We start from the raw sequence: 23,537 nt of genomic DNA, 5'->3' as shown, positions 1-23,537 counted from the left end.
TCTATAAAACGATATTCAGAAAATAATCTTAAGGAGTGGAAAGTTTTCTCTTCATTAACGTGTAACGTTTACCATTTTTTTTAACTTCTGATGCTAGTTTTTAAATTTGGAAAAAAAAACTTATTCCAACACCCAATATATTATGAAGCAAAATACAAGTTTATATAAATTAATCAAAAAAAGAGGTAGAAACGTAAAACTAAAAAAAAAAATAGGTTTTTGTAAATAAAATGTTAAACAACTTTTTCATGTTTTTTCAGTAAACAAAAAATTATTAAAAATTGATTATGAAAATGAATTTGTCTTTATTGCACTTAATTAAAAAAATTAACAGTTTTGCAGAAAACAAATTTTTGGCCACGTGATGTAATGGACAGCGCATTTGCCTACCATGCGAGGGGTCTCGGGTTCGATTCCCGACATGGTCGACATGAAATATTTATTGAAAAATGTGTTTTTAGACTAAAATAAATCATAGTCCTCTGGACTGGCACCTGATGCGTAAGACTGATCATCTTACCTTCATGTAACAAAAATGATTAAGATACGCTGCGATTGGTGTACCAATGCAGTGCCCTATGCACCATTAGGTGCGGAAAGGGAATGATTATGAATTATGATGAAAATAATGCGAGTATAGAGTAAAGGTGCCTCTTAGCGATAGTAACATGGAGTACCCATTGTAACAACAACAAACCATCACGCCGTTTCCCGTAGGGGTAGGTAGAGAAGATAAAACGCCATAACACTCTATCTTTGGATACAGACCTCGCTTCCTCTACATTCCTACTTTTAACATGTCCATCTTAAAGTATTTTATGGACTTGATCGTGCCATGTCTTTTTCGGTCGTCCTCGTTTTCTGCATCCATCGACATTCGCATCCTAGATCCTTTTAGCCGTTCTTTCGCTGTTCATTTGCTCTACATGTTACAACCAACGCAGCACCCCTTTCTTGATTCTGTCGATAATGCATGTATCAGGCATACACAGTTAACGGATCTCGACATTTGTGCACCTATTATAAATCGTTTTTCCACAAATTCACCCGAGGGATCGCATTTCGACAGCATTTAACCTACTTTCATCATAATTTTTCCAATTCCATACTTTGCTCCCATACATTAGAGTTGGCACTAGAACTCCACTGTGAGCTGATAGTTTAGCCTCCTGCAATAAACATTTGTTTGCCTAAGTGGATTTCATTGCACCGTTCACCCTGTTCATGGCACTCACCCTCCTTTCAATATACTTCTCGGTCTTTCCATCCCTAGTAAACAAACTTCCCAGATACACAAATTCTTCTACCTGATTCAGAATATCTCCGTTCTCACTGATCTCACATTTGGTTACATTTTCATCCCTTTCAAAAACCATCACTTTCGATTTATCAACATTCATAAGCAAATCGCTTTTATTTGCATACATCGTAGACTTTGGTTACCAAGATTTGCAGGTCTTCTTTGCTGCTAGCAAGAAGCACGACATCATCCGCATACAGAAGACAGTTAACAGTTATATCACTCATTTTCGCGCCTATTCTTAAATCTTTCAGTTCTTTCATACAGTTATCGATGTATATGTTGAACAACCATGGTGACATTTCACATCCCTGTTTTACTCCTTTAGGAATGTTAAACCACGAGTATCCATTATACTTTTTAAAAATAAATTATATCATTGACGTTTAATGTCAATGTGGAATAATATTTTTTTTATTAATATGCACCGTATATCAAAACACAAAAACAAAGAAAACTCGTGTTCACAAATTCTCATTTAAACCACATCTTGAAGTGTGTGGCTCGCACTCCTGCTACGTACACGATCAAAGCAATCGTTCTTCAAAGTCAGTACCATATGCACCACAAGATGTCTTGAACCACTAACAAAAGAAACAAAGTGATATCTGTGAAGTACGGGTTGTAATATTTTACGAGTGCCGCTTAAATATATGAATTATTTTATTGAAATTAATGGATGTCTAGGCCTGGTTTGAGTGTCCACTTTACACGGTGTATTTTTAATTATTATTTTTTTTATATGGGAGTTGCTTTATTATTTACCTTGCTTATAAAATACAAGGTTTACATTTCAATTAAGGATTTTTCTGCAATAAAATTTATTCAAATTTATCAAAACTGTTGGGATCAGGAGGAATATACTAATGTGGGCCAATCAGGAACTTCTCAGCATTTGCTCACGTGGAGAGAAAACCACTTAAAACTCTTCAGGAGAAGCCGGACTGTTGGCAGTAGTCAACAGGCCTTCCGTTCCACTAGAGGAGTTTTTGGCATTTTCTTCCCTACTTTGGTTTATTTTACCAATTGCCTGAACTATATTGACCATGTATGATGCTACCTCTCGTGTGAGTTCTTTATTTATTTACTTTACACGGTGTTTAACAGGCACGATTCTGCATATGCGCGAACAACCACATTTCCTCAACTCTTCCATCTGTTGGCTTCTGTTAATTTAAAGAGCTGAAACCTTTATGGATGTGGGAGAGATTCATTTGGCTAAATTATTCTGCCTAGTTACTAGGCAACGCCGAAAAATACTATTCAATTTATGCTTTTTCAACTAAACCTTGTATACTCTTTTTAACATAACAATGATCATTATTGCCCTTACCGCACCTAATGGTGCAATGGGCACTGCATTGGTACACCAATCGCAACTTATTTTGATCTTTTTTACATAAATGTAAGATGATCAGTTTTACGCGTCAGGAGCGAGTCCAGGGACTATGAAATATTATAGTGTAAAAACACATTTAAAAAAAAATATTTCGTGTCAACCATGCCGCGAATCGAACCCGAGACCTCTTACGTGGTAGGTAAACACGCGGACCACTACGCCACGAGCCCGACAAACAATAACAATAGTTTCAGTTGACAGAACGATATTTTAAGTATTTCCAAATATTTATAGACATGGCTGCATTCCACTTCCTAGGGAGTAAGGCAAGTCGATTGAGATTTACCATATAATTACCGTCAATTCAGTGTCAAAACTTAATTATTTATGTAAAAAAAACGCTTTTAAGAATGATTTGATGTCAACCTTTTTAAAAACCATTTTTTTTTAAAGCTTCACTGCGTTTAATTTAAACGATATACCTTCATTAGAAATTCATCAAGATTGTTCCCTCATCCGCACATAATGTGATAGGTAACAGAATTGGTACGCAAACCGTAGCGTATTTTATTTGTTACTTCAAAATCTTTTCATGGATTTTTTGAAAAGGCAATAACATATTCGTTCGCAATAGAGTAAAAGAAAAGCAGCGTTTGAGTCATCTGATTCGAAGTTCGGAGAACTTGAAAAATTCGAATTAATACGTCATAATCGATTATTTATTTTAGATCAATGTAACATGATTTTAGGTGGTGTAAGCCGAATTTTTTGAATTGGATAATATAAGTTTAAAATTAAATAAATTACCATATTAGTTTCCTTTAATATGTAGAAATTTTTATCGTGTTAATACATCACATAGCAAAAAAAAAACAAAAATTGTGAAGGGAATCGTCAAAACATTCGGGTAAAATATTTAGGATATTGATTAAGTAAAAAATGTCATGTGCAATATAAGCATTTATTATTTATTTAAGGTTAAAGAATAAAAGTCTATAAAAATACGAATTACCAATATGATAATTTCTTACTTCACAAAACATAAACATTTTTTAGAATTTTATCTCACTGAAGTAATCATTACAATTTTTAACATTACACTAATAATAATAGTGAATTTGTCAAATTTGCCCATATTTTGAATTTATTTGTCACTTGATAAAACCTATTAATGTTTTACCAAGCATTAATATTGTGTGCAGGGGTGGCAAGACCGGATACGACGGATGTTGAGTATCCAGATACAACCTGGGACCTCAATAGGGGAGTAGAGTAAGCTGATACCAGAGGGGTAGAGGGGACAGACACCAAGGGGCTGGAGTGGACAGACACGAGGGGGCTGGAGCGAACAGACAAGATAGGGGTGGGTGGAACCGATACCAGGGGAGAAGAATTGACAGACAATAGGGGGTTTGAGTGGACAGACACAAGAGAGGTAGAGCCGACAGACAACAGAGGGCTGGAGCGAACAGACAGAAGGGGAGTAGAGATGACACCAATGGACCTCTTGTTGATTCCGTGGTTATTCAACACCCTAGCGGTGTAGTGGGCATTTCTAGCGTTAACTACCTCAATCGTGTCCAGGGGAACTCCGGTGGCCTTGATCACGTTAGCTGGAGAGTGGGGAGCTAAAGCCAGTTGTCCGGCGGTGGAAGCTACCAGAGGGCTGGAGTAGGTAGACACAAGAGGAGATGAGTAAGAAGAAATCACAGGAGAGATGACAGGAGAGGAAATGACAGGAGAGGAAACCAAAGAGCTGGAGATCAAGGGAGAAGGATAGGAAGAAACGATAGGGGTGGAATAAGCTGACACCAGAGGGGTAGAGATGGCACCAATGGACCTCTTGTAGATTCCGTGGGCATTCAAAGTCTTCGCAGTGTAGTGGGCGTTCCTGGCGTTCACGACATCGACAGTCTCCAGAGGCACTCCAGTAGCCTTAATCACGTTTGCGGGGGAGTGGGGGTGGAGGGCCAGCTCACTTACTTGAGAAGACACCAGAGGAGAGGAGACCACTGAAGATGATAGCACGGGGGCGGATAGGCCAATAGTGTTGACAGAAAGGCCGATAGCGGGAGCGGAAAGACCAATTGCGGAAGAAGAAAGTCCTATAGCAGGAGCGGAGAGACCAATAGCGGGGGAGGAGATCACATCCACACGAGACTGGTGGGACACGGCGGAGGGGGCGGCGTACACTGCGGGAGCCAGCAGAGAGGAGTAGGTCACGGAGGGCTTGGCAGCAGCCAGGGCCAGAAGAGCGGACAACACCACCAGCTTGAACATTATTATCTGTATTTGTTTTCAACTTCTTCACAACTAGATTACTGAACTCAGTTGACTGATACCATAACTAAAACAGCACGGTATTTATATGTCTCTTTATCAGGAAATACCCCCTAAGAAGTCGAAACGGTTTCAATCGGTAAATAAAATATGTAAATAGCAAGTTAACGCGTACAGTTAATTGTTTTTTACACCCACTTTTTTAGATCAGGTGTCGCTAACATTTATTCATAAATATTAAATAGACACCGCGGAAGTTCCTCGTATAAAATTATTTCACCTGTAAACACTTGAATATAAGTAATATGCCAAAGTTATGCAACAAAGGCCAGAATTTCTTACATTTTATTTTGCTAACATTTTCAGTAATTTTTTTTTTGGCATAAAATAACCAATCGTTCAAATTTACACGCTTTCTCATATAAGTTTCTGTATATTAATTTGCCTCGCGCACAAAGGTTCTGAGTTCAATTCCAATTTCACAATTAATAAAGGAAAAAAAAAAGAAATACAAATTCTCATAAACTTAAAACGCTTTCATTATTTATTTATTTACTTATTTAATTTTACAGTACGCCCAAGGGGCATTTACAAAAAATATACAGGTAAGTACAAACATAGTAAGTAATAATTTTAAAAATATACAACGTTTTTTTGTATACACGTAGAAAAAATAAAAAGCATACTTCTATGCAAAATGAAAAGTGAAACTTTACGAAGTAAAAAATAAGAAAAATATGTATATAAGAATAATGATTGAATTAAAAAGCTTTAATCTTTATTGTGCTTTAAACTTAAAATGTATATTTGAACAACTAACTTTTTAGTTATTCATTTTTATAAAATAAATATAAAAACAACGCTGTTTCTAACCATTTATGCACTTAAACACTTAAGGTGCCTAAATACTCGTATTAATAATTTCTCTGAATTCGAAAACCATCTGATAAAAAATAATAACAATTTTTATAAAGACACTGGATCAAAAGTTCTTTATGTGGAAAATAATATATTAAAATCAGACAACTTGGAAAAAAAATATTTTGTGTAAAATTAATCATAATTACAGAAATAATTATTTTATTTCCTAAAACTCATAAAAAACGCTTTAGAGCGAAATGCAGTTTTTCAAATATTTTCACACAATTGATCCGCACCTAATGTTAAGCTGAGATAAGCATTATCGACAAAATCAAGAAAGGAGCTCTGCATTGGTTAGGACATGTAGAGCGAATGGACAGCGAAAGGACGGCTAAAAAGATTTACGATGCAAACGTTGATGAATCCAGAAATAGAGGAAGACCGAGAAAGACATGTTCTATCCTTCGTTCTATCCTATGCCTACCCTTACGGAGAAATGGGGTGATGTTTTTTGTTGTTGAAAATATTTTAATGAGCGTAAAATTCAACAACGTTCACTGATAAAACAGCTTTCAAGATATGAGTCACAGTAATATTTAAACTATAAGGTCATCATAAATAATTCTTAATTATTTTAAGTCACTAAAACTGCAATTGATTTTTATAAAAATACTATTTTTAAATACGTCTCTACGTATTGTATGGAATTTGGGTTATTTTAATTACACACAGGTACAATGTTCCACATGCACTATAAATTCATTATAATTACGAATGACGACGTAAATACGTGGTATTTTACATAATCAATTTTTTTCTAATATATTTTTTGTATTTGCATCCCTTATATACCTTCTTCCCAAATACACCAATTCCTTCTCTTTTTTCAGGATTACACTATTAACAGTGATCTTACAATTATTAATTTATTTTTAAACAAACAACACAAATTTCCAAACAAACAACAAAAAAATTGAACATAAATATGAAGAAAAAAAATACATATGTACATGAAAATACGTTTGTTTACATGCATAACTATGACAACAGTAATAAATAAATACACATAAGTTTAATTAAATTACAAATTTAAAAGCTTCAATTAAATTAACTTAACAATAGAATCACCATGTAAAGCGCCCTTGAGGTATTTTATTATGAAAATGAAGCTATATAAGTTATCCATAATAATAATAAACAAAAATATAAATGAAATATATACATAAATATGAAAAAGCAAAAAAACATCATTTGTAAACCAAGAGAAAAGTTTTTGAATTATATTGCCAGAGAAAAAAAATAATCAAATTTGTTTTATGACTGTCAAGTCTACAACCAAATATATTATATCAGCCTTATTCTCATACTTATTACCATATCTGTGGAGCCTAGGGATAGGCGAGTGCATGCAATAGTTGGTCTTAAAACTTGCCAAACGTAAGGGAGATCTGTGGTGGGTATGTCGACCAGGGCCCGATTACAATGGGAATCTTCGACTGTCTATTAAGAAAAACAGATATTTGTGTATGAAAATGACTTTATATTTGTAAAAAAATTTAAGTATCCTCGTCGGTAATCATAAATTTACCATGTTAAGAAGAAAAAATGTATGCATATTATGCTTTTTATTTAGAAAACTTTATTTAACTTTTTAGATAAAATTGAAGATAAATGTTGACTTCCCACTGTAATCCGGGCCCTGGAACACGGAAATACACCGACATCAGCAAATCTATTTTATCTTTGGCAGTGCTTTCTTTTTTTTTTAAATGTCACATTCGATTTATCTATATTTATCAGCGAATCGCTCCCCCTGCATACGTCGTGCATCGTAGACTTATTGTTACCAAGAATTGTCTTTTTGTTGCTAGCAAGAAGCGCTAGAAAAATATTTACGTTGATTTGAAAATTGTGTAATATGCTATAGTACATAAAATAAACAAACGAAGATAAATTGTTTTACTTTTTGTTGTTATTGGTGAAACAATTCATTGTTAAAAATTGGGTATCAAGCTAAATATACATTATATGAAGTAATTTATAAATCAATTTAATCATGCTTGCAACGCCCACATAAACGAATACGCATATTTTTGCAATTTCGCAAAAGTATTGCATCATTTGTCGATTGGCGAATTCTAGTAGCTCACGCGTTTGATGAGAATGAACAAGGTCGTGAGTTCGGTTCCGATTTTATTTTTTTTATTTATTCAAAACACAAAATATACACACGACACAATTGTACTCCCATGAGTTTGATAACGCATTTTAGGATGGTCACGATTTATTTTTATTTTTACAAGACATAATCAAAGAGAGAAATGTAGAGAATTTAATACAAATAATAAATGTATAATATATGTACAAACCTCGGAAACCTTTAGGGACAATTAAATATATTAAAATAATACATTAGCAAAAGGTATAGTTGTCGAGGAACAGATTCAGGAAATAATATTTGAAGTAGGAATAATTCAAAGTAACGTGTTAAAATAATATTTTCTCCAAAAGTAGCTTCAGTTAACTTCCGAGTTATCTTTAAATAGATGAGAGTTATTTGATTTAACAAAGCTAAAGCTAAAACTAGCTAAAACAAATTATAAATACAGTATTATTTCGTGAAACATATATTTTATTTGCGTAATCTTCTAACATATTTTTTTTGTCGTTATGTCGGAAATGACTTTGCTTTAAAGTTTTTGTTTTTTGGTTTTATTCTTCGATCGGTGAATCTTTATTTATACACTGAATTGCGTAAGAGGGAACAGAGTAGGAACAAAAAGTATTATTTGAAACAAATTCAAATATTTATTTTGATTTTTAAAAAACGCTTAATCTGTATTCAAAGAATGAATAGACAAACGTAGGCGTAGGGATAAAGTGACTCAAATATTTTCTCTATTTAATAATTCGATAGAACAACAAAAAAAATATAATTGTAAAAGCATAAAACGATTTAAGGTCTTTGACAGTAAAAGGTTTAAACAAATGACATTGATATTCGATGAGAAATAGGTTTCTTTTAGTAAAATATTATGCAATTATAAAATATATTGCATTAAAACAATAGGAAATGATCGGTTAGTGAATAAATACATTTAAACAAGGTATAAATACTGTGACATGTTAATTACAGGTATCAGTCACCCGAGTTCGGTAATCTAGTAAAGTTGTGTAGAAGTCGATAAATTAACACATACTAAAATGTTCAAGCTGGTGGTGCTGTCCGCTCTCCTGGCCCTGGCTGTTGCCAAGCCCTCCGTCACCTACTCCTCTCTGCTGGCTCCCGCAGTGTACGCCGCCCCCTCCGCCGTGTCCCACCAGTCTCGAGTGGATGTGATCTCCTCCCCCGCTATCGGTCTTTCTGCTCCCGCTATTGGCCTTTCCGCCCCTTGGCTGTCTTCTGCAGTGATCTCCCCCCCTCTGGTGTCCTCTCAAATCAGTGAGCTGGCCCTCCACCCCCACTCCCCCGCTAACGTGATCAAGGCCACCGGAGTTCCTCTGGAGACAGTCGATGTCGTGAACGCCAGGAACGCACATTTCACCGCCAGAACTCTGAACGCCCATGGAATTTACAAGAGGTCGATCGGTGCCATATCTACCCCCCTGTTGTCTGCTTACTCTACCCCTCTGGCTATCTCTAGCCCCCTTGTATCTTCCTACCGCTCTCCTCTGGTGTCAACATACTCCAGCCCTCTGGTATCCGCCTACAGCGCTCCCCTGGCTCTGTCCTCCCACGGCCTGGCCCTGCGTGGGCACGGAATCTACAAGAGGTCCGTCGGTCTCTCCGCTCCCTTGATCTCTGCCTACTCTAGCCCCCTGGTGTCTGCCTACTCCACCCCAATTCTGTCCGCCCCCCTTCTGAGGTCTCCACTTGTATCTGGCTACTCAACCCACTTAGTGTCCGCTCACGCCACACCCGCCATCGGCGTCCATGCCTGGTAAACAAAGACAAGGTACAGAACTTGCATTGTTATGTACGCATGTGATAATTTATTGCTGTTCTCTATCTAGCATATTTTTTTAACCAACAAATATTGAAAATTCAATGATTATTATGACTCCAAAAATGCCGAAAACAAAATCATACGATTGTATATATTTTGTCGTTATAATATAAATTTTGTAAATCAATAAATATATATTCTGAAAATAACAAGATTATTTTTATTTACCCATTTCGTTTATTTATTTAAAAGAAATGTTTACGTTTTCATGATTCACCTAAAATCTTTATTTTGTTTTATAAATTAGGTACTTATTACCTAACAGAACTGAAGAATATTTTATAGAAGGGTATAAAGTAGTCTAGGCATCCACAGGGCTAATGGCCTTCATTCCTTATCTTTGTTGTAATATGTTACAGCTCCCTAGGGGATCGACATTTGGACAAACCCAAAATATCGTTGATTGACCAATATCGTTGTCTTAAGTCCCATGAAAATAATTAAAATAACATTACTATAGAAGAAGAATTATAATTATATTCGATTGAAAAATTTCGCCAACATAAACATTCTTCTTTTGCTTGTGTCAAAATGGATATTTAAAAATTAGACAGTAGTTTTAAATAAAGTTTTAAGTCGTTTTTTTATATACTTTAATTTAAATTTTCACAATTTCAACATTATTTTTGTTTTGTATTTATTTTGCGCAGAGCTCACGCGTGAACTAAGACCGAATTTCATTGATAAATTAAAAATAGACATAACATTAAAAAAGAACCGACTCTGTTCAAAAATGTGCTAGATTTTTTAAACTATTGAAAATTATCATCACCATCATTCCTTTTCTGCACCTAATGGTGCATATGGCATTGCATTGGTACACCAATCGCAGCGTATCTTGATATTTTTCTGTTACATATAGTGATCAGTCTTACGCTTTAGGTACTTTTCCAGGGGCTATATGTTATTCTAATTTGAAAACACCTTTTCAAATAAATATTTCATATCAACCATGTCGGGAATCGAACCTGAGACATCTTGCTTGGTAGGCAAGAATGCTGACCACTTCACCACGAGGCCGACAAGTACATTGAAAATAATAAATGGCAAAAACTTAAGAATTGGCGCAGATTAATGTAGATAAATGCATTTACGAGACTGTAAAGACATTTATCATTCTGGATCAACTTATTATTATTTTTATCGAACCTCATAAGGTGCACCATTGTGCAAAGGGCACTGCACTTAATTGCAGTTTATTATCGGTACTCAGTCAAATCCGGCATCAGGATAAGTCTTATGATTTAGCTACCAAATCAGAGACTATGAAATACTATAGCTTGCCCACCATATACCGCAAACCGCATCTGAGGACATAAGTCTCCTTGGCGGTGCCCACATACACAGAAAATTTGCTCGTTGCCGAACAAGAAAAGCTACTCTAAAGAGCTCTTTGTAATCTGGTAGCCTTAGCATCTTTGTGCTGAAAGACGGTAATTCAGAAGTACATATTATCCACTGCATTGGATTGCAAAGGGGAATAGGAAATACTACAGTAAATATCGACTATTCCGGAATTTGAACTTCGGATTTAAGTCGTGGTAGGCAATCTAAGTAACCAGTTAATCGTGAGTATTACTCTCCAAACAATTTTCTTTTTCAGGGTTTTTACCCATTGAGTGAAATCTCATCCTAGCTTCTAGTTTCATATTACTTGTAAAATTGTATTTTCAATTCGCGCAGACCCAACAAAAAATATTATCTCACCATGCATCTAAAAATACAGTATTTTTTTAATTATGTGGGGTAATATTTCATAAGGGGTTAAGGACACTTCTATAAGTTAAACAAACAAGAAAACTGAAAAAATACAACATGTTATTCCATATGAATTATAAGATTAACAAAAGCAAGTGGGACAAAAGTGGATGTGTATGTAAATGCACATAGTGTCTCGAGAAAGATGCATAATGTTCAAAAAGGCTATAAAAAATGGAGAGTGGAGCTGGGTAGAAGTAAAATGATTGAAAATATTGACACTCATATTTAATCAACTGTTGCACAAATGTACAATTTATGTTATGTTTTAGTTCTTTAATCGTACGTTTTAAAATATAAATAATATAGATGTACATAAATTAAATATAAACTTAAATACGTAGTTTTTAAAACCGTCTGAACATTTTGTTAATTATCTCTGTATATTAAGTCTTATTGTTTATTTTCACATGTTAAAGTATTTAAAAATATATATATTGTTAAGTGTCCCCGGCACAAGCAACCCCAGTAAGGTCACATTATTTTTTATTATTAATCTTTGTTTATAATGGAAAAAAATTAACAAATAAATATACATGTCTCAAAACCGGTAGACATAGAAAAGTCAGTTAGTGGTTATATACATATATTAACTAAGATTTAATTTAACTGACAATTTTATTTTATTTATCGTGTTATTAATTTTAACCCCCATAAGGGTTTTACATGTAAAGTGGCTTAAACCATTCAATAACAGAGCAATAGTTCTGTAAATGCCTGGACATAATGTTCTTTTCTCCAGAATGTTTTCCATCTCTGTTTTCACTTTTCAGGGAGTGAAATCCAGTCACTGTCTACAATTAATTGGAAAAACTCATAATGTTGTTGGAAAAATTGTTCTTAAACGCATTCATCAAACCGGCTCATTTTTTATTTTATTTACTGTAACATGTACTCGTATAAACGTATAAAACAACCAAATATTTTGCGTATGAAAGAAAAATACAGTTATGTGTGAGAAATAAAACCATAATCCTGGACGAGTGTTTTCCACTCAATAAATCAGAAAAATAAGGAAATCGAGTAGAGATACGTCACCCTAGTAGTGTAGTGGTTGGCGCGTTTGTCTACCATGCTTGAGATTCTAGGTTCAATTCCTGGCGGGATGGACATGAAATCGTCGCCGTCCAGGCAAAAGTCACTAACTCTAAAAATTACCGTTTTTAGTTTAATATGCCATTCGAAGCGTAAAATTATGTCAATTTAGAGGCAAACCTCACTAAGTCAACTTAGAAAAAAAATGCGTAAATACAAATCATTTGAGTTTTACTACCTTACTTGATGTTAGATTATTTCATTTAATTAAAAATATTTTTGAACCACTTCATTATAATAATTATTTCTAATATTTCCTTCCTGTCACTAACTCAGTGCGCCTTTGAGGTGATTTTCACGAAAATGGCGCTTTATAAATTATCTAGCTATAATAATAACTGTTATAGGTTGCATTGTACAGATTATAAACAAGGAAAAGTTACTAACCCAAATTTTAGCCACCTTGCCTCGTTAAAAACCTTCCAGATATTTTTTGATGTATCAGAAGGAAAAGTCACCAATAGAAAAAATTATGTTGCATAAGCAAAACCTCTAAAACAAAAAAATCTGATTTTTCCTCGGTCTCCAAACTTTAAAATTGCAATTTCTCTTGACTGTGACTTCTACACAGCAATATTTCATTGTTCCTGAACTAGTACGAAGCGTAAGACTGATCACTTTACTTGACATGCAATATAAAATATCCATATTCAGTGCAATTTATTCAATTCAATTCAATTCATTAATTTAAATATAACATTAACATTACAAACACATATTCAATACGTACATAGTATAATTAAAAAAAAAAAAACATGAAAGAAACTCGTATCAAAGTAGTAGGAGAATCCTGCTCCGGAAAACGAAATAAAACTTTTTTTTAAATGTTTAATTTTTATTCTGTCATTAAAACAACATTAAAAATATATCAATTATATTATAGAGCAGAAATTTACGGTTCTAATAATATACGAGTAACTAAAAAAATAGTAATTTCACCATTCATTTTCGGGTTTAAAAATGAACCCAGTCAAAACGGCTCGCAGTTGGTGTCACGTCACTTTGGTGCCACACGTTATGCCCACCAAACGCGGTTCACGTTGCATACAATTTAATATGACGCGATAACGTAATACGTGTCGTTTGACCGATAACGTGCAACACGTCTCGTTTTCGGGTTATTTAAAACAAACTTCTTTATCGAAAATGTATCTGCAAAATGATTATTTCTGCCTTTTGCTTTCACTAGTATAAAATATAACATAAGAATTTGTTTAGTCTCCCGCCCGTGAAAATTATAAATAAATTGGAAAAAACTAAAAGACGTATTTTTCATTTTCAATTGTAAACTATTTTTATTTATTTCAAATAAAAAACTTTGTTTTATAGATCACGCACGCACGAATTTCATATTATAACATAAGTAGTTTCGGGTCTTTTAAATAGAAGCTTTCGAGATGTGGTGTTGGCGGCGAGTGCTGCGGATTCCGTGGACGGCCAGACGTACAAATGCATCTATTCTCCAGGAACTGGACATAGGAAAAAGACTGATATCCATGTGCGAGAAAAGAATCCTGCAGTTCTTTGGGCATATTTCCAGGGGAGACTCGGATAGTTTGGAGAAAACTATTCTCCTGGGAAGTGTCGAAGGGACAATGTCGCGTGGACGTCAACCAACAAGATGGAGCGGCACAGTCACTGAGTTATCAGAATCATTACTGACGAATGCCTATAGAAGAGCACAAGACCGTTCCAGATGGAGGGAGACTGTCCACAGACGAGCTATGCCTGGAGTCAGGCGTAATCACCATCCTCGGACATGAGGCACGGATTGAAGAAAGAGAGTTTCGGGTATTCTCATAACCCATCATCACGTGTAACTGTACATAAACATAACTTTTAAGTATTAAGTAAATAGAACGTTTAACTATTAACTTAATCATTACACCTGATGAAGGGTAATCAGAATACCTGAAACTAGTTATGTTGTAATATTAAACTCGTGTGTGATCTGTTTATACAAAGCGTTTTATATTTTAAATGTTATTCCACTTAGCAAATGCTGAAACAATAAATAGTAAACTTTACACTAAATTAATTAATGTTCACAAGTCTCTAAAATAATATTTTTTGTAATTACAGAATTAGCTCATTGCTTCTGGATGATGTTATAATTAATCTCCGTTAATTGCAATAAAGTTCCAAGAGGGAAACTAGTAATGAAAATCTGTAAAAATAAAATATAAATTTTTAACATATCCTCAATCAGGAAAAAAATTGCAAATAAAATATTTAAAAGATATTCGAATATTGAGCGGTGCGATTGTTTAAAATAATTTGTATTGCATATATATATATACAATTTATATATCACAACTAGATATAATATATAATAGATTCCTTAAATTTCTGGATCGTAAATCTCTTACATATTTTGACCCGTATAAAGACTCTTCTTCTTTTCATAGTTTAACTTACCTTACTAAACATAAAAGCATTTCTGATCTGTCTTTCCTCTTCAAAATTTTAAACAATTTTATCGATAGTCCATATCTCTTAGAGCGTATTTCAATCCATTGTCCCGTAAAGTCAACACGACATGTTAATTTTTTTTACTATTCATTGCCCAAAAAAAAATATGTTCAAAGCTCGTTTATTTATAGTAACTGCTCCAAATTTAATTTACTTTGTCCTCATTTAGATATTTTTAATACAAAATTTTGTGACTTAAAAAAAGCTTTTTGAAACACTGTAAAATAAAACGTTTGTCATTGTGTAATAAATTTATGTTCCTTTAAATATATTTATTTTATTATTTCAAAATGTTGAATCGGTCAACTATATTATGAAAATCCCTCTCCTCCACTCCTCCACTCCTCCACTCTATTTCCTCATCCCTCAACTTTCTTATGAGCTCCTTTTTTTTCTCATGTCTTATATAATATATTATTTTTCTCTTTACTGTGTAACTTGTTCTCTCATTATATTTGTGAAAAACTTTAACTGGATGTATGTACTATTTTTCATATTTTGTATTCTTATATAACAACTGTTGTTTTTCCTTAATATAAAAAAATATTTTTATTTACGCTATCACCACAAAACTGTCACCTTCTATATATGGTTAAAATAATAAAAAAAATGTATTATTTATATTTTATTTATTTTGACGAGACTATACTCCCATAATTGTTAAGAGAGTAAAAACTCATTTCGATGTGATACAATCAAAACTTAAAATCGTGAGAGTCGAGCTTCGTAGCCCTACTATTTCAAACAGTGAGACTGGTTTCCTGATGACCTCAATTTAGTGGTTTAAATTACCAGGAGTGAACATTGTAAGGGGAGACGGCGTGTCCAGATACTAAAGGTGATGAGTAAGCAGACACCAGGGGGCTGGAATAGGCAGATACCAGGGGGCTGGAGTAGGCGGAGATCAGAGGGCTGGAGTGAGCAGATACCAGAGGAGCGGAGTAGGCAGACACCACCGGTGTGGAGTAAGCGGACACTACTGGGGCAGAGTAGGCAGCAACAACGGGGGAAGAGTGCACATCAACACGGGACTGGTGAGACACGGCGGTGGGGGCGACCAGGGTAGAGTAGGCGGCGATGGACCTCTTGTGGATTCCGTGAGCGTTCAGAGTCTTGGCGGTGTAGTGGGCGTTACGGGCGTTGACAACATCGACGGTTTCCAGGGGAACTCCGGTAGCCTTGATGACGTTAGCGGGGTGACCGCGAGCGAGAGCCAGCTCAGCGGTGTGGTATTGAGACACAAGGGGGGCAGAGTATGCGGACAGCACCGGGGTGGAGTAGGCGGACACAGCCGGGACGGAGTAAGCTGACACTACAGGGGCAGAGTAGGCGTAGGCGGACAGAGCGGGGACGGAGTAAGGCGACACTAAGGGAGAGTAGGCGAGAGACCTCTTGTAGATTCCGTGGGCGTTCAGGGCCTTAGCGGTGTAGTGGGCGTTTCTGGCGTTGACAACGTCCACAGTTTCAAGAGGAACTCCAGTAGCCTTGATCACATTAGCGGGGGAGTGAGGGTGCAGAGCCAGCTCGCTAGCGTAGGATGACACAAGAGGAGCAGAGTAGGCAGAAATCACAGGGGTGGAGTAAGCTGATACCAAGGGAGCAGAGTAGGCGGACAGAATCGGAGAAGAATAGGCAATAGCGGGAGATGAGTGTACATCCACGCGGGACTGGTGAGACACGGCAGAGGGGGCGGCGTACACTGCGGGAGCCAGCAGGGTGGAGTACGAGAGAGAGGGCTTGGCAGCAGCCAGGGCCAGGAGAGCGGACAACACCACCAGCTTGAACATTGTGGTCTGTGTTGGTTTTTTGGCTTTTACACGACTTCACTATAATACCGAACTCGGTTGACTGATACTTTATTTGAGCTAAGCGCAGTATTTATAATAGCCGTCGAATACAGGTAGTTGGGCACGAACCAATAAATCATTCGTCAATGTACTACTAAACTTGATCTTTATAGTAATCAGGTTTAGATAACGTGTAAAATATGTACCATAAAGCATTTAATATTGTTCATAGGTTCTTTTGTACTCGGTGATATTTTATTCGTTAAATTTTCTTCCTGGGTTATGAAATAAAATATTCCACTACGTAAAAATCACATAGGCAATAATATATCCGTCCACGTAAAATTATGAATTTACTAAGCACTTACTGTGTGGGTATTTACTGTTCTTTGTTCTAAACACAACTTACATGAGAATAATATTTTTGTACCGATTTCAAGGTAGCTTTTATATCCGCTAAGAGTATTTCATTTTCAAAAAATATTTAAATGTACGAGAATTTTTTTTTTTTAAATAACTACGACGTAAATTATTTGTTATTCATTTTTTGTTCAGTGCCACAAAGTAGCGTTTTTTTTTTTAAATAAAAAAACGTTTTAACATATTACAACAGAGATAAAGAACTTTTTAGAAAAGGTAATACATAAGTCTAGGCATCTACAGGGCTCATGACCTGTCATTGGCTGGTTTAAATGGCTTAAGTTTTTTTTTTAAGCCAATCAACAGGCTTAAGTTAGCCCTAATAGATTGGCATTAATGAGTAGTACTTAATCTGAATATTCTTAAAATCTACCAATTAACAAAGTGTATAATTTATAAAAAGTATGTATATAGCATTATCTAGGCGAAAATGGCAAGTGTGACATCGCGAGTCAGGAGAGACAACACCGCTTGCTTCTTAAATGCCTGCCCTTGCTGTAGGAACACATCGACCGTACTGATTAGTGAGATTTCGTTCACTGTTCTGAGATCCTTGGCAGAGGGTAAAAGAATCCGATGTTAGTTTTATAATTTCCCGCAGCAAAGACAGGATTGATACGCAAGTTACGGCGAGGTACATTAAGGTTTTTCTGAGTAAGGATATCATGGGCATCTATACAGTTCGATATTAATTTGTGCAAGAATATCAAATCAGCCAAAATCCTTCTGAATTTTAAACTAAAGATACGAAAGTACTTTAGACGATCATAATAGTTGATTATGAAAGTATTTGATACGATTCTAAATATTAACGAATTTTAAAATTTACGTTGCACCGATTCAATCCGCGTTATATGAATATTATAATTAGGAGACCATATTTTAGAATTAAATTTAAGCAAACTACGAACAAATGATTTATATAATGTAATTGCAATTTTCGGGATTTTGAATGGCTTAGATATTCGCAACATGTTAATATTAACAGCTCCCCGGGGAGTTGAATCCAGTCCTTGTCTACAAAAATTTGGGCAAACTCAAAATATTGTTTAGAAAAATGTATGTTTTGATTCCATTAACCATAAGTATTGAAATCAGTAAATCTCTATAAGTACGTATATCTGCATTCACAATATTAAATAAATTGGTAAAAGTTATTATGATAATACTTCATAACACTTATTTTGGTTTAAATTTTCAGATTTTCAGAATTCGCAAATCATCTTATATCCGGAAACCATGATTTCAATCAAGAAACGGGTGTAGAAATTTTTCATGTCAATAAAAATAGTTTTCATTGTGACAATTTAATACGACTATAAATTAGTAAAGCCATTAAATTTATTTTTCGGAATTCGCAAATCATCTTATATCCGGAAACCATGTTTTTAATCAAGAAACGGGTGTAGAAATTTTTCATGTCAATAAAAATAGTTTTCGTTTTGACAATTTAATACGATTATAAATTAGTAAAGCCATTAACCAAAAACATCAAATAATAAATAATCAATCAAATTTAACTTCGAGTTTTCTTTTAAAAATATTCCCGTTATGATTCATTTTATCTTCTTTCTCTCTCTTTTTTTCATTTTCTGTCTCTTTTATGCAATATTTTTTTAATAAATAGCAACGCGTGTAATTATAAGTAAGTTGAATTTCCGACGATGAGGTGGTAACCTCGAAACCGGTCGAAGTGTAATTCATAATTTAAGTGGTTTATACAAATTTATAAACATATAAGTGTAAAATGTCAAACCACAAACTGAAAAATGTTTTTGATAACAATAATATATATTTAAAAAAAATTATTAATAAACTTTCAGTTTTATTTTCTGAATTATCAGCTATTTAACTAAAAGACGTCTTACGCTTACAAAGTCATAAAATCTGTACGCAACTAACGGACTAAAATCGGAGAACGTAAATTTGAAGTCCTAGGCCCTATGGTACGAAATAGTCCTTCAGAAGTACTAAACTATGACATCAAAGCAATGTTATGGGGAAAAAAAACACTTTTCTTAAAATCATTTGAATGCATTTTCTAGGAATAAAAATTAATTATATAAAATTAAAAAAGCGAAAAGTATTTATCTGTTTGTTTGTGTTTCCGTCGCGTCGCAACGGAACAATCGATTGAGGTGATTTTTAGCATAGAAATAGCCGAAAAAATGACAAGTAAAATAATTTACTTTTTATCCCGAAAAAAAAAATATTCTCTCTGGAAAATTGTAAGTGAAAAAAAAACAAACTTCTTTCTCATCGCAATGAAACGACTGATTGACGTGATTATTAGCATAGGGATAGTGCACAAGTGCTAACAAGTGTCAAAAGCTAATTTTAATCCCGAAAAATATCATTTCACTCCCTCAGAAAAATTCCTTGTGAAGAAATAAATTCTATTTGTTTTTTTTTTTCCTTTATAAACAAAGATTAATAATAAAATAATGTGACCTCACCGGGGTGGGGTTACCGTGTCGAGGACACAACAATATGCTTTTTTTAAAAAATATTTTTACGTGTGAGAAGAAACAAAGAAGACCTAATATACAGAGATACTTAAAATGTTTAGAAAGTTTATTTTTAATTTATGTACACCTATATTTTATATATATTATAAAACGTACAGAAAAATAACAAAAACCATACATTTGTGGAGCGGTTTATTCAATATGGGTTTGGGCGAATGAGACAATCTATTTTACTTCTAATCAGCTCCACTATCCATTTTTTTAGAGCCTTTTTGAACATTTCCTCATTTCAAATTGTTTTGATAGACAGTGGAAGTAGGTTGTAGATTGTAATTGCATAATACTCAAAATCCCTTCGTCCGAAAATAGTATTGGTTTTAATTTATTTAAGTTGTCTTTGTGTTGAGGATCTAGTGATTTTATTATTTGTGTGTGATGTATTGTAGGGATTATGTCTTTCATTTAAGTAAAAGTAGTTTTTTAATCTATGAGTGAATATTTTTTTATCGTATAATTGCTTTGGTGTCATAAGTTGTGCTTTGTGGAATATTTCATCCGTAGATGTCTGTTTTGGGACTCTAAGTGTTATTTTAATAATGTTTTAATTATAATTTTGGAAAAAAATTTAAAGTCAACATGAACATCATGAAAAAGGCGAAGTCACAAAATCCTATTTTATTTTATCCAGGCAACTCAAAACAATCTGTATCATAAAGGATTTAAGATGTTTAATGAGCTGCTAAAAGAGATAAGGGATGCTGGGTCCATCACATAGTTTCGTAAGATGGCTATGATTTTGGTTAAAAACAAACATCAATATAGGTAGATATAATGCTATTGGCAAGCGTCTGAATTTTATGGCAATGTTTTGCTTTTTGAAATTATTTTTGGATAGATATATTATTAATTAGTTTCGGTATAACTAAGTGTTAAAATTTTATCCCTACAACTATCTAAATAAATACATTACAGATATAAGGCAGTAAAAATATATTATGAAATGGGAAAAAACTTTTACGGAGAAAAAAAAAATCCAAATTGAAACAGAAGGTTAAAAAGTATGTGTTACACAACTTATAAATGAATTATATGTACATTATAATTATGACAGCACACTGAAGTATATGTTTCTGTGCGCCCTATTTCAAGATTCAAAATATTTCAAAAAATAATAAAAATAAATAATTCGCCGCCCGATTCTTTCCGCTGTATATTCTCTCTACATTGTTCAATCAATATAGCACCCCTTTATTTATTTTGTCGATAACGCTCAACTTTTCTACTTACTTTTCTTGCACAGGCCAGAAGACTCAACCACAGTGGTAAATTACAGCAGTTAACATCCGGACTTACGAAAAATCACATTTATTATTTGTGTTCTTACCAGAAATCGAACCAGGAACCTTACGCATCAGTCAAGCAACATTTATGCAACAGTCACATATATTAATCACACATTGTATAGTCTAAAAGATACGTAAGCTTTTCTATAACATTCATCCCATATACCCCATTATTTCCTATTTTATACACCACTGTATATAAGAGTTCTATTGTGAGCCTCTAATTTTGAAGAACATTTATTTATTTTATCATTGTATGTTTTGTTTTATTCTGTGCTACGCTTCATTGTTTTAAGATAACCAGTAGAGTTGTTCCGAATTGATAGCAGAGTACAAATAGTATTTATCAAACGTAGAACATCGTTCCAGGTGTTTGGCACTACAGCACCGTCTAAAGTCTAAAACCTCTCAAAAAGCAACCTGGCATACGGCAAAACCGCTACTAATGGTACAAAGTAATAAAAAAATAGTTTGAACCCTTAATTTTACATGTTAATGGTCAATCAATCGATTTTTTCTTATACCTCTTTCTCTTCCCTCCCTCATTTTCAATTTACTCAATTTTGAATGTACAAAATGTCATCGCATTTTTAATGGTTTCCAATAAGTACAAAAATTCAATAAAGTCTTTTTCTTTACCAGTTTTTCATTTGAATATTTTACAAACCTGCAGAAAGGGTTCAAATAAAGTACTTCATAATAAAATATATGCTTTTGATTTGGATATTATTTATTTTTCATGAGCCTTAGATGTATCTAAAACTCGTTATCTATATTTCGATCAGCCAAAAATTGAAATCGGCGTAAGTCGGGCTATTCTGTATCTTGAATCCTCGTAATGTTGGTATCTTTCTAGGACTAGTTCTTCGGTTGCTTGAATTACCAAGAGTGGACATTGTAAGCAGGGGCGGCGTGTCCAGACACAACGGAAGTTGAGTAGGCAGACACCACTGGAGTAGAGTAAGCAGATACCAGGGGGCCGGAGTGGGCGGAAATCAGAGGACTAGAGTAACTGGACACCACTGGGCCGGAGATAGTTGACACTACTGGGGAAGAGTAGGCAGACACTAATGGAGAAGAATAAGCAGACACCAGAGGGTTAGAGTAGGCAGAGATTACGGGACTGGAGAGACCGATTGACCTCTTGTGGATTCCGTGTCCGCTCAGGGTCAGGCCATGAGAGGAGAAAGTCAGGGGGGAGCTGTAAGCAGATACCAGCGGGCTGGAATATGTTGACACCAGAGGACTGGAATAAGCAGATACCAGAGGACTGGAGTAAGCTGACACCAAAGGACTGAAGTAAGCAGACACCACTGGGCTGGAGAGGGTGGACACAACTGGAGAAGAATAAGCAGATACAACTGGGGCAGAGTAGGCGGCAACAACTGGGGAAGAGTGCACATCAACACGGGATTGGTGAGACACAGCAGTGGGGGCAATCAGAGCAGAATAGGCAGCGATGGACCTCTTGTGAATTCCATGAGCATTCAGGGTCCTGGCGGTGTAGTGGGCGTTACGAGCGTTGACAACATCGATGGTTTCCAGAGGAACTCCGGTAGTCTTGATTACGTTAGCGGGGGAGTGAGGGTGGAGGGCCAGCTCACCAGCGTAGGAGGACACAAGAGGAGCAGAGTATGAAGACAGCACTGGAGCTGAGTAGGAAGATACCACAGGGGTAGAGTAAGATGATACCAGTGGAGAAGAGTATGTCGAAACGGCAGGAACGGAGTAAGCAGACACCGCTGGAGCAGAGTAAGCGGACAGCGAGGACGCTGACACAACTGGAGAAGAATAAGCGATAGCAGGAGATGAGTGCACATCCACACGGGACTGGTGGGACACGGCGAAGGGGGTGGCGTACACGGCAGGAGCCACCAGGGTAGAGTAGGAGAGAGAAGGCTTGGCAGCAGCCAGAGCCAGAAGAGTGGACAACACCACCAGCTTGAACATTGTGGTCTGTGTTGATTTATCGACTTCGATACGAGTTCACTATATTACCGAATTCGGTTGACTGATAACTGCAGTTAGCAATGCGCCGTATTTATACTAGACACCCAGTATAGGTGGTGTACGATTTAATAAATCAGGCGGCACTTGATATTTAATTCAATCTGGTTTAGTTGTATTCAAATGTTTTTTTCTAAGAAATCCAATATTTATAATATCAGTCTTAATTTTACTTCCGCCTTTTGTTTTTTTACACTATAGACAATTTTATATTTTTTTGGATTCTACGGCAAACCGAACTTTAGCAGCAAATAAAAATAATATTTACAGTAGCTACTGTTTTAAAATAAAAACAACGGGAAGATGCAATTTATTTAAAAACTTGCAAAACAGACTGTATAAAATTTCCTTTGTACTCGGGTGTACACGTTATTAAAATAAAATGAAAAAAATATTTGAA

General features: G+C 35.0%; 4 protein-coding genes across 4 annotated transcripts; 1 reads left to right on the top strand and 3 right to left on the bottom strand.

Moving 5' to 3' along the window:
- Positions 1-3,815: 3,815 nt before the first annotated feature.
- LOC148285324 (uncharacterized) lies at positions 3,816-4,952 on the bottom strand. The gene has a single exon (XM_088227019.1). It carries the CDS (start codon positions 4,917-4,919, stop codon positions 3,816-3,818), a length of 1,104 nt encoding a protein of 367 aa, XP_088083145.1. The 5' UTR covers positions 4,920-4,952.
- A 3,985-nt stretch (positions 4,953-8,937) lies between these two features.
- Positions 8,938-9,725, top strand: LOC148285323 (uncharacterized). Its single transcript, XM_088227009.1, has 2 exons — positions 8,938-9,501; positions 9,568-9,725. Exons 1-2 carry the CDS (start codon positions 8,985-8,987, stop codon positions 9,723-9,725), a joined length of 675 nt encoding a protein of 224 aa, XP_088083135.1. The 5' UTR covers positions 8,938-8,984.
- A 6,010-nt stretch (positions 9,726-15,735) lies between these two features.
- LOC148285322 (uncharacterized) lies at positions 15,736-16,959 on the bottom strand. Its single transcript, XM_088226289.1, has one exon. The coding sequence runs from the start codon at positions 16,897-16,899 to the stop codon at positions 15,901-15,903; it is 999 nt and encodes a 332-aa protein (XP_088082415.1). The 5' UTR covers positions 16,900-16,959; the 3' UTR covers positions 15,736-15,900.
- Positions 16,960-22,009: 5,050 nt separating this feature from the next.
- Positions 22,010-23,080, bottom strand: LOC148285321 (uncharacterized). Its single transcript, XM_088226484.1, has one exon. It carries the CDS (start codon positions 23,078-23,080, stop codon positions 22,010-22,012), a length of 1,071 nt encoding a protein of 356 aa, XP_088082610.1.
- Positions 23,081-23,537: the final 457 nt, after the last annotated feature.

This window comes from Micrasema longulum, unplaced genomic scaffold (genome assembly GCF_059751315.1).
Source record: "Micrasema longulum isolate JH-2025_06_02 unplaced genomic scaffold, ASM5975131v1 h1tg000040l, whole genome shotgun sequence".
NCBI classification, from domain to species: Eukaryota; Metazoa; Arthropoda; class Insecta; order Trichoptera; family Brachycentridae; genus Micrasema; species Micrasema longulum.
The sequence above is the reverse complement of the archived record's forward strand: the minus strand, read 5'-3'. Positions and strand labels throughout refer to the sequence as shown.

Excerpts from the sequence above, each read along its gene's own strand:
- LOC148285324 (XM_088227019.1), bottom strand. The coding sequence starts at position 4,919 with ATGTTCAAGCTGGTGGTGTTGTCCGCTCTTCTGGCCCTGGCTGCTGCC.
- LOC148285323 (XM_088227009.1), top strand. The coding sequence starts at position 8,985 with ATGTTCAAGCTGGTGGTGCTGTCCGCTCTCCTGGCCCTGGCTGTTGCC. Across the intron at positions 9,502-9,567 it reads ATCCGCCTACAGCGCTCCCC|CCGCTCCCTTGATCTCTGCC; the intron begins TGGCTCTGTCCT and ends CCGTCGGTCTCT.
- LOC148285322 (XM_088226289.1), bottom strand. The coding sequence starts at position 16,899 with ATGTTCAAGCTGGTGGTGTTGTCCGCTCTCCTGGCCCTGGCTGCTGCC.
- LOC148285321 (XM_088226484.1), bottom strand. The coding sequence starts at position 23,080 with ATGTTCAAGCTGGTGGTGTTGTCCACTCTTCTGGCTCTGGCTGCTGCC.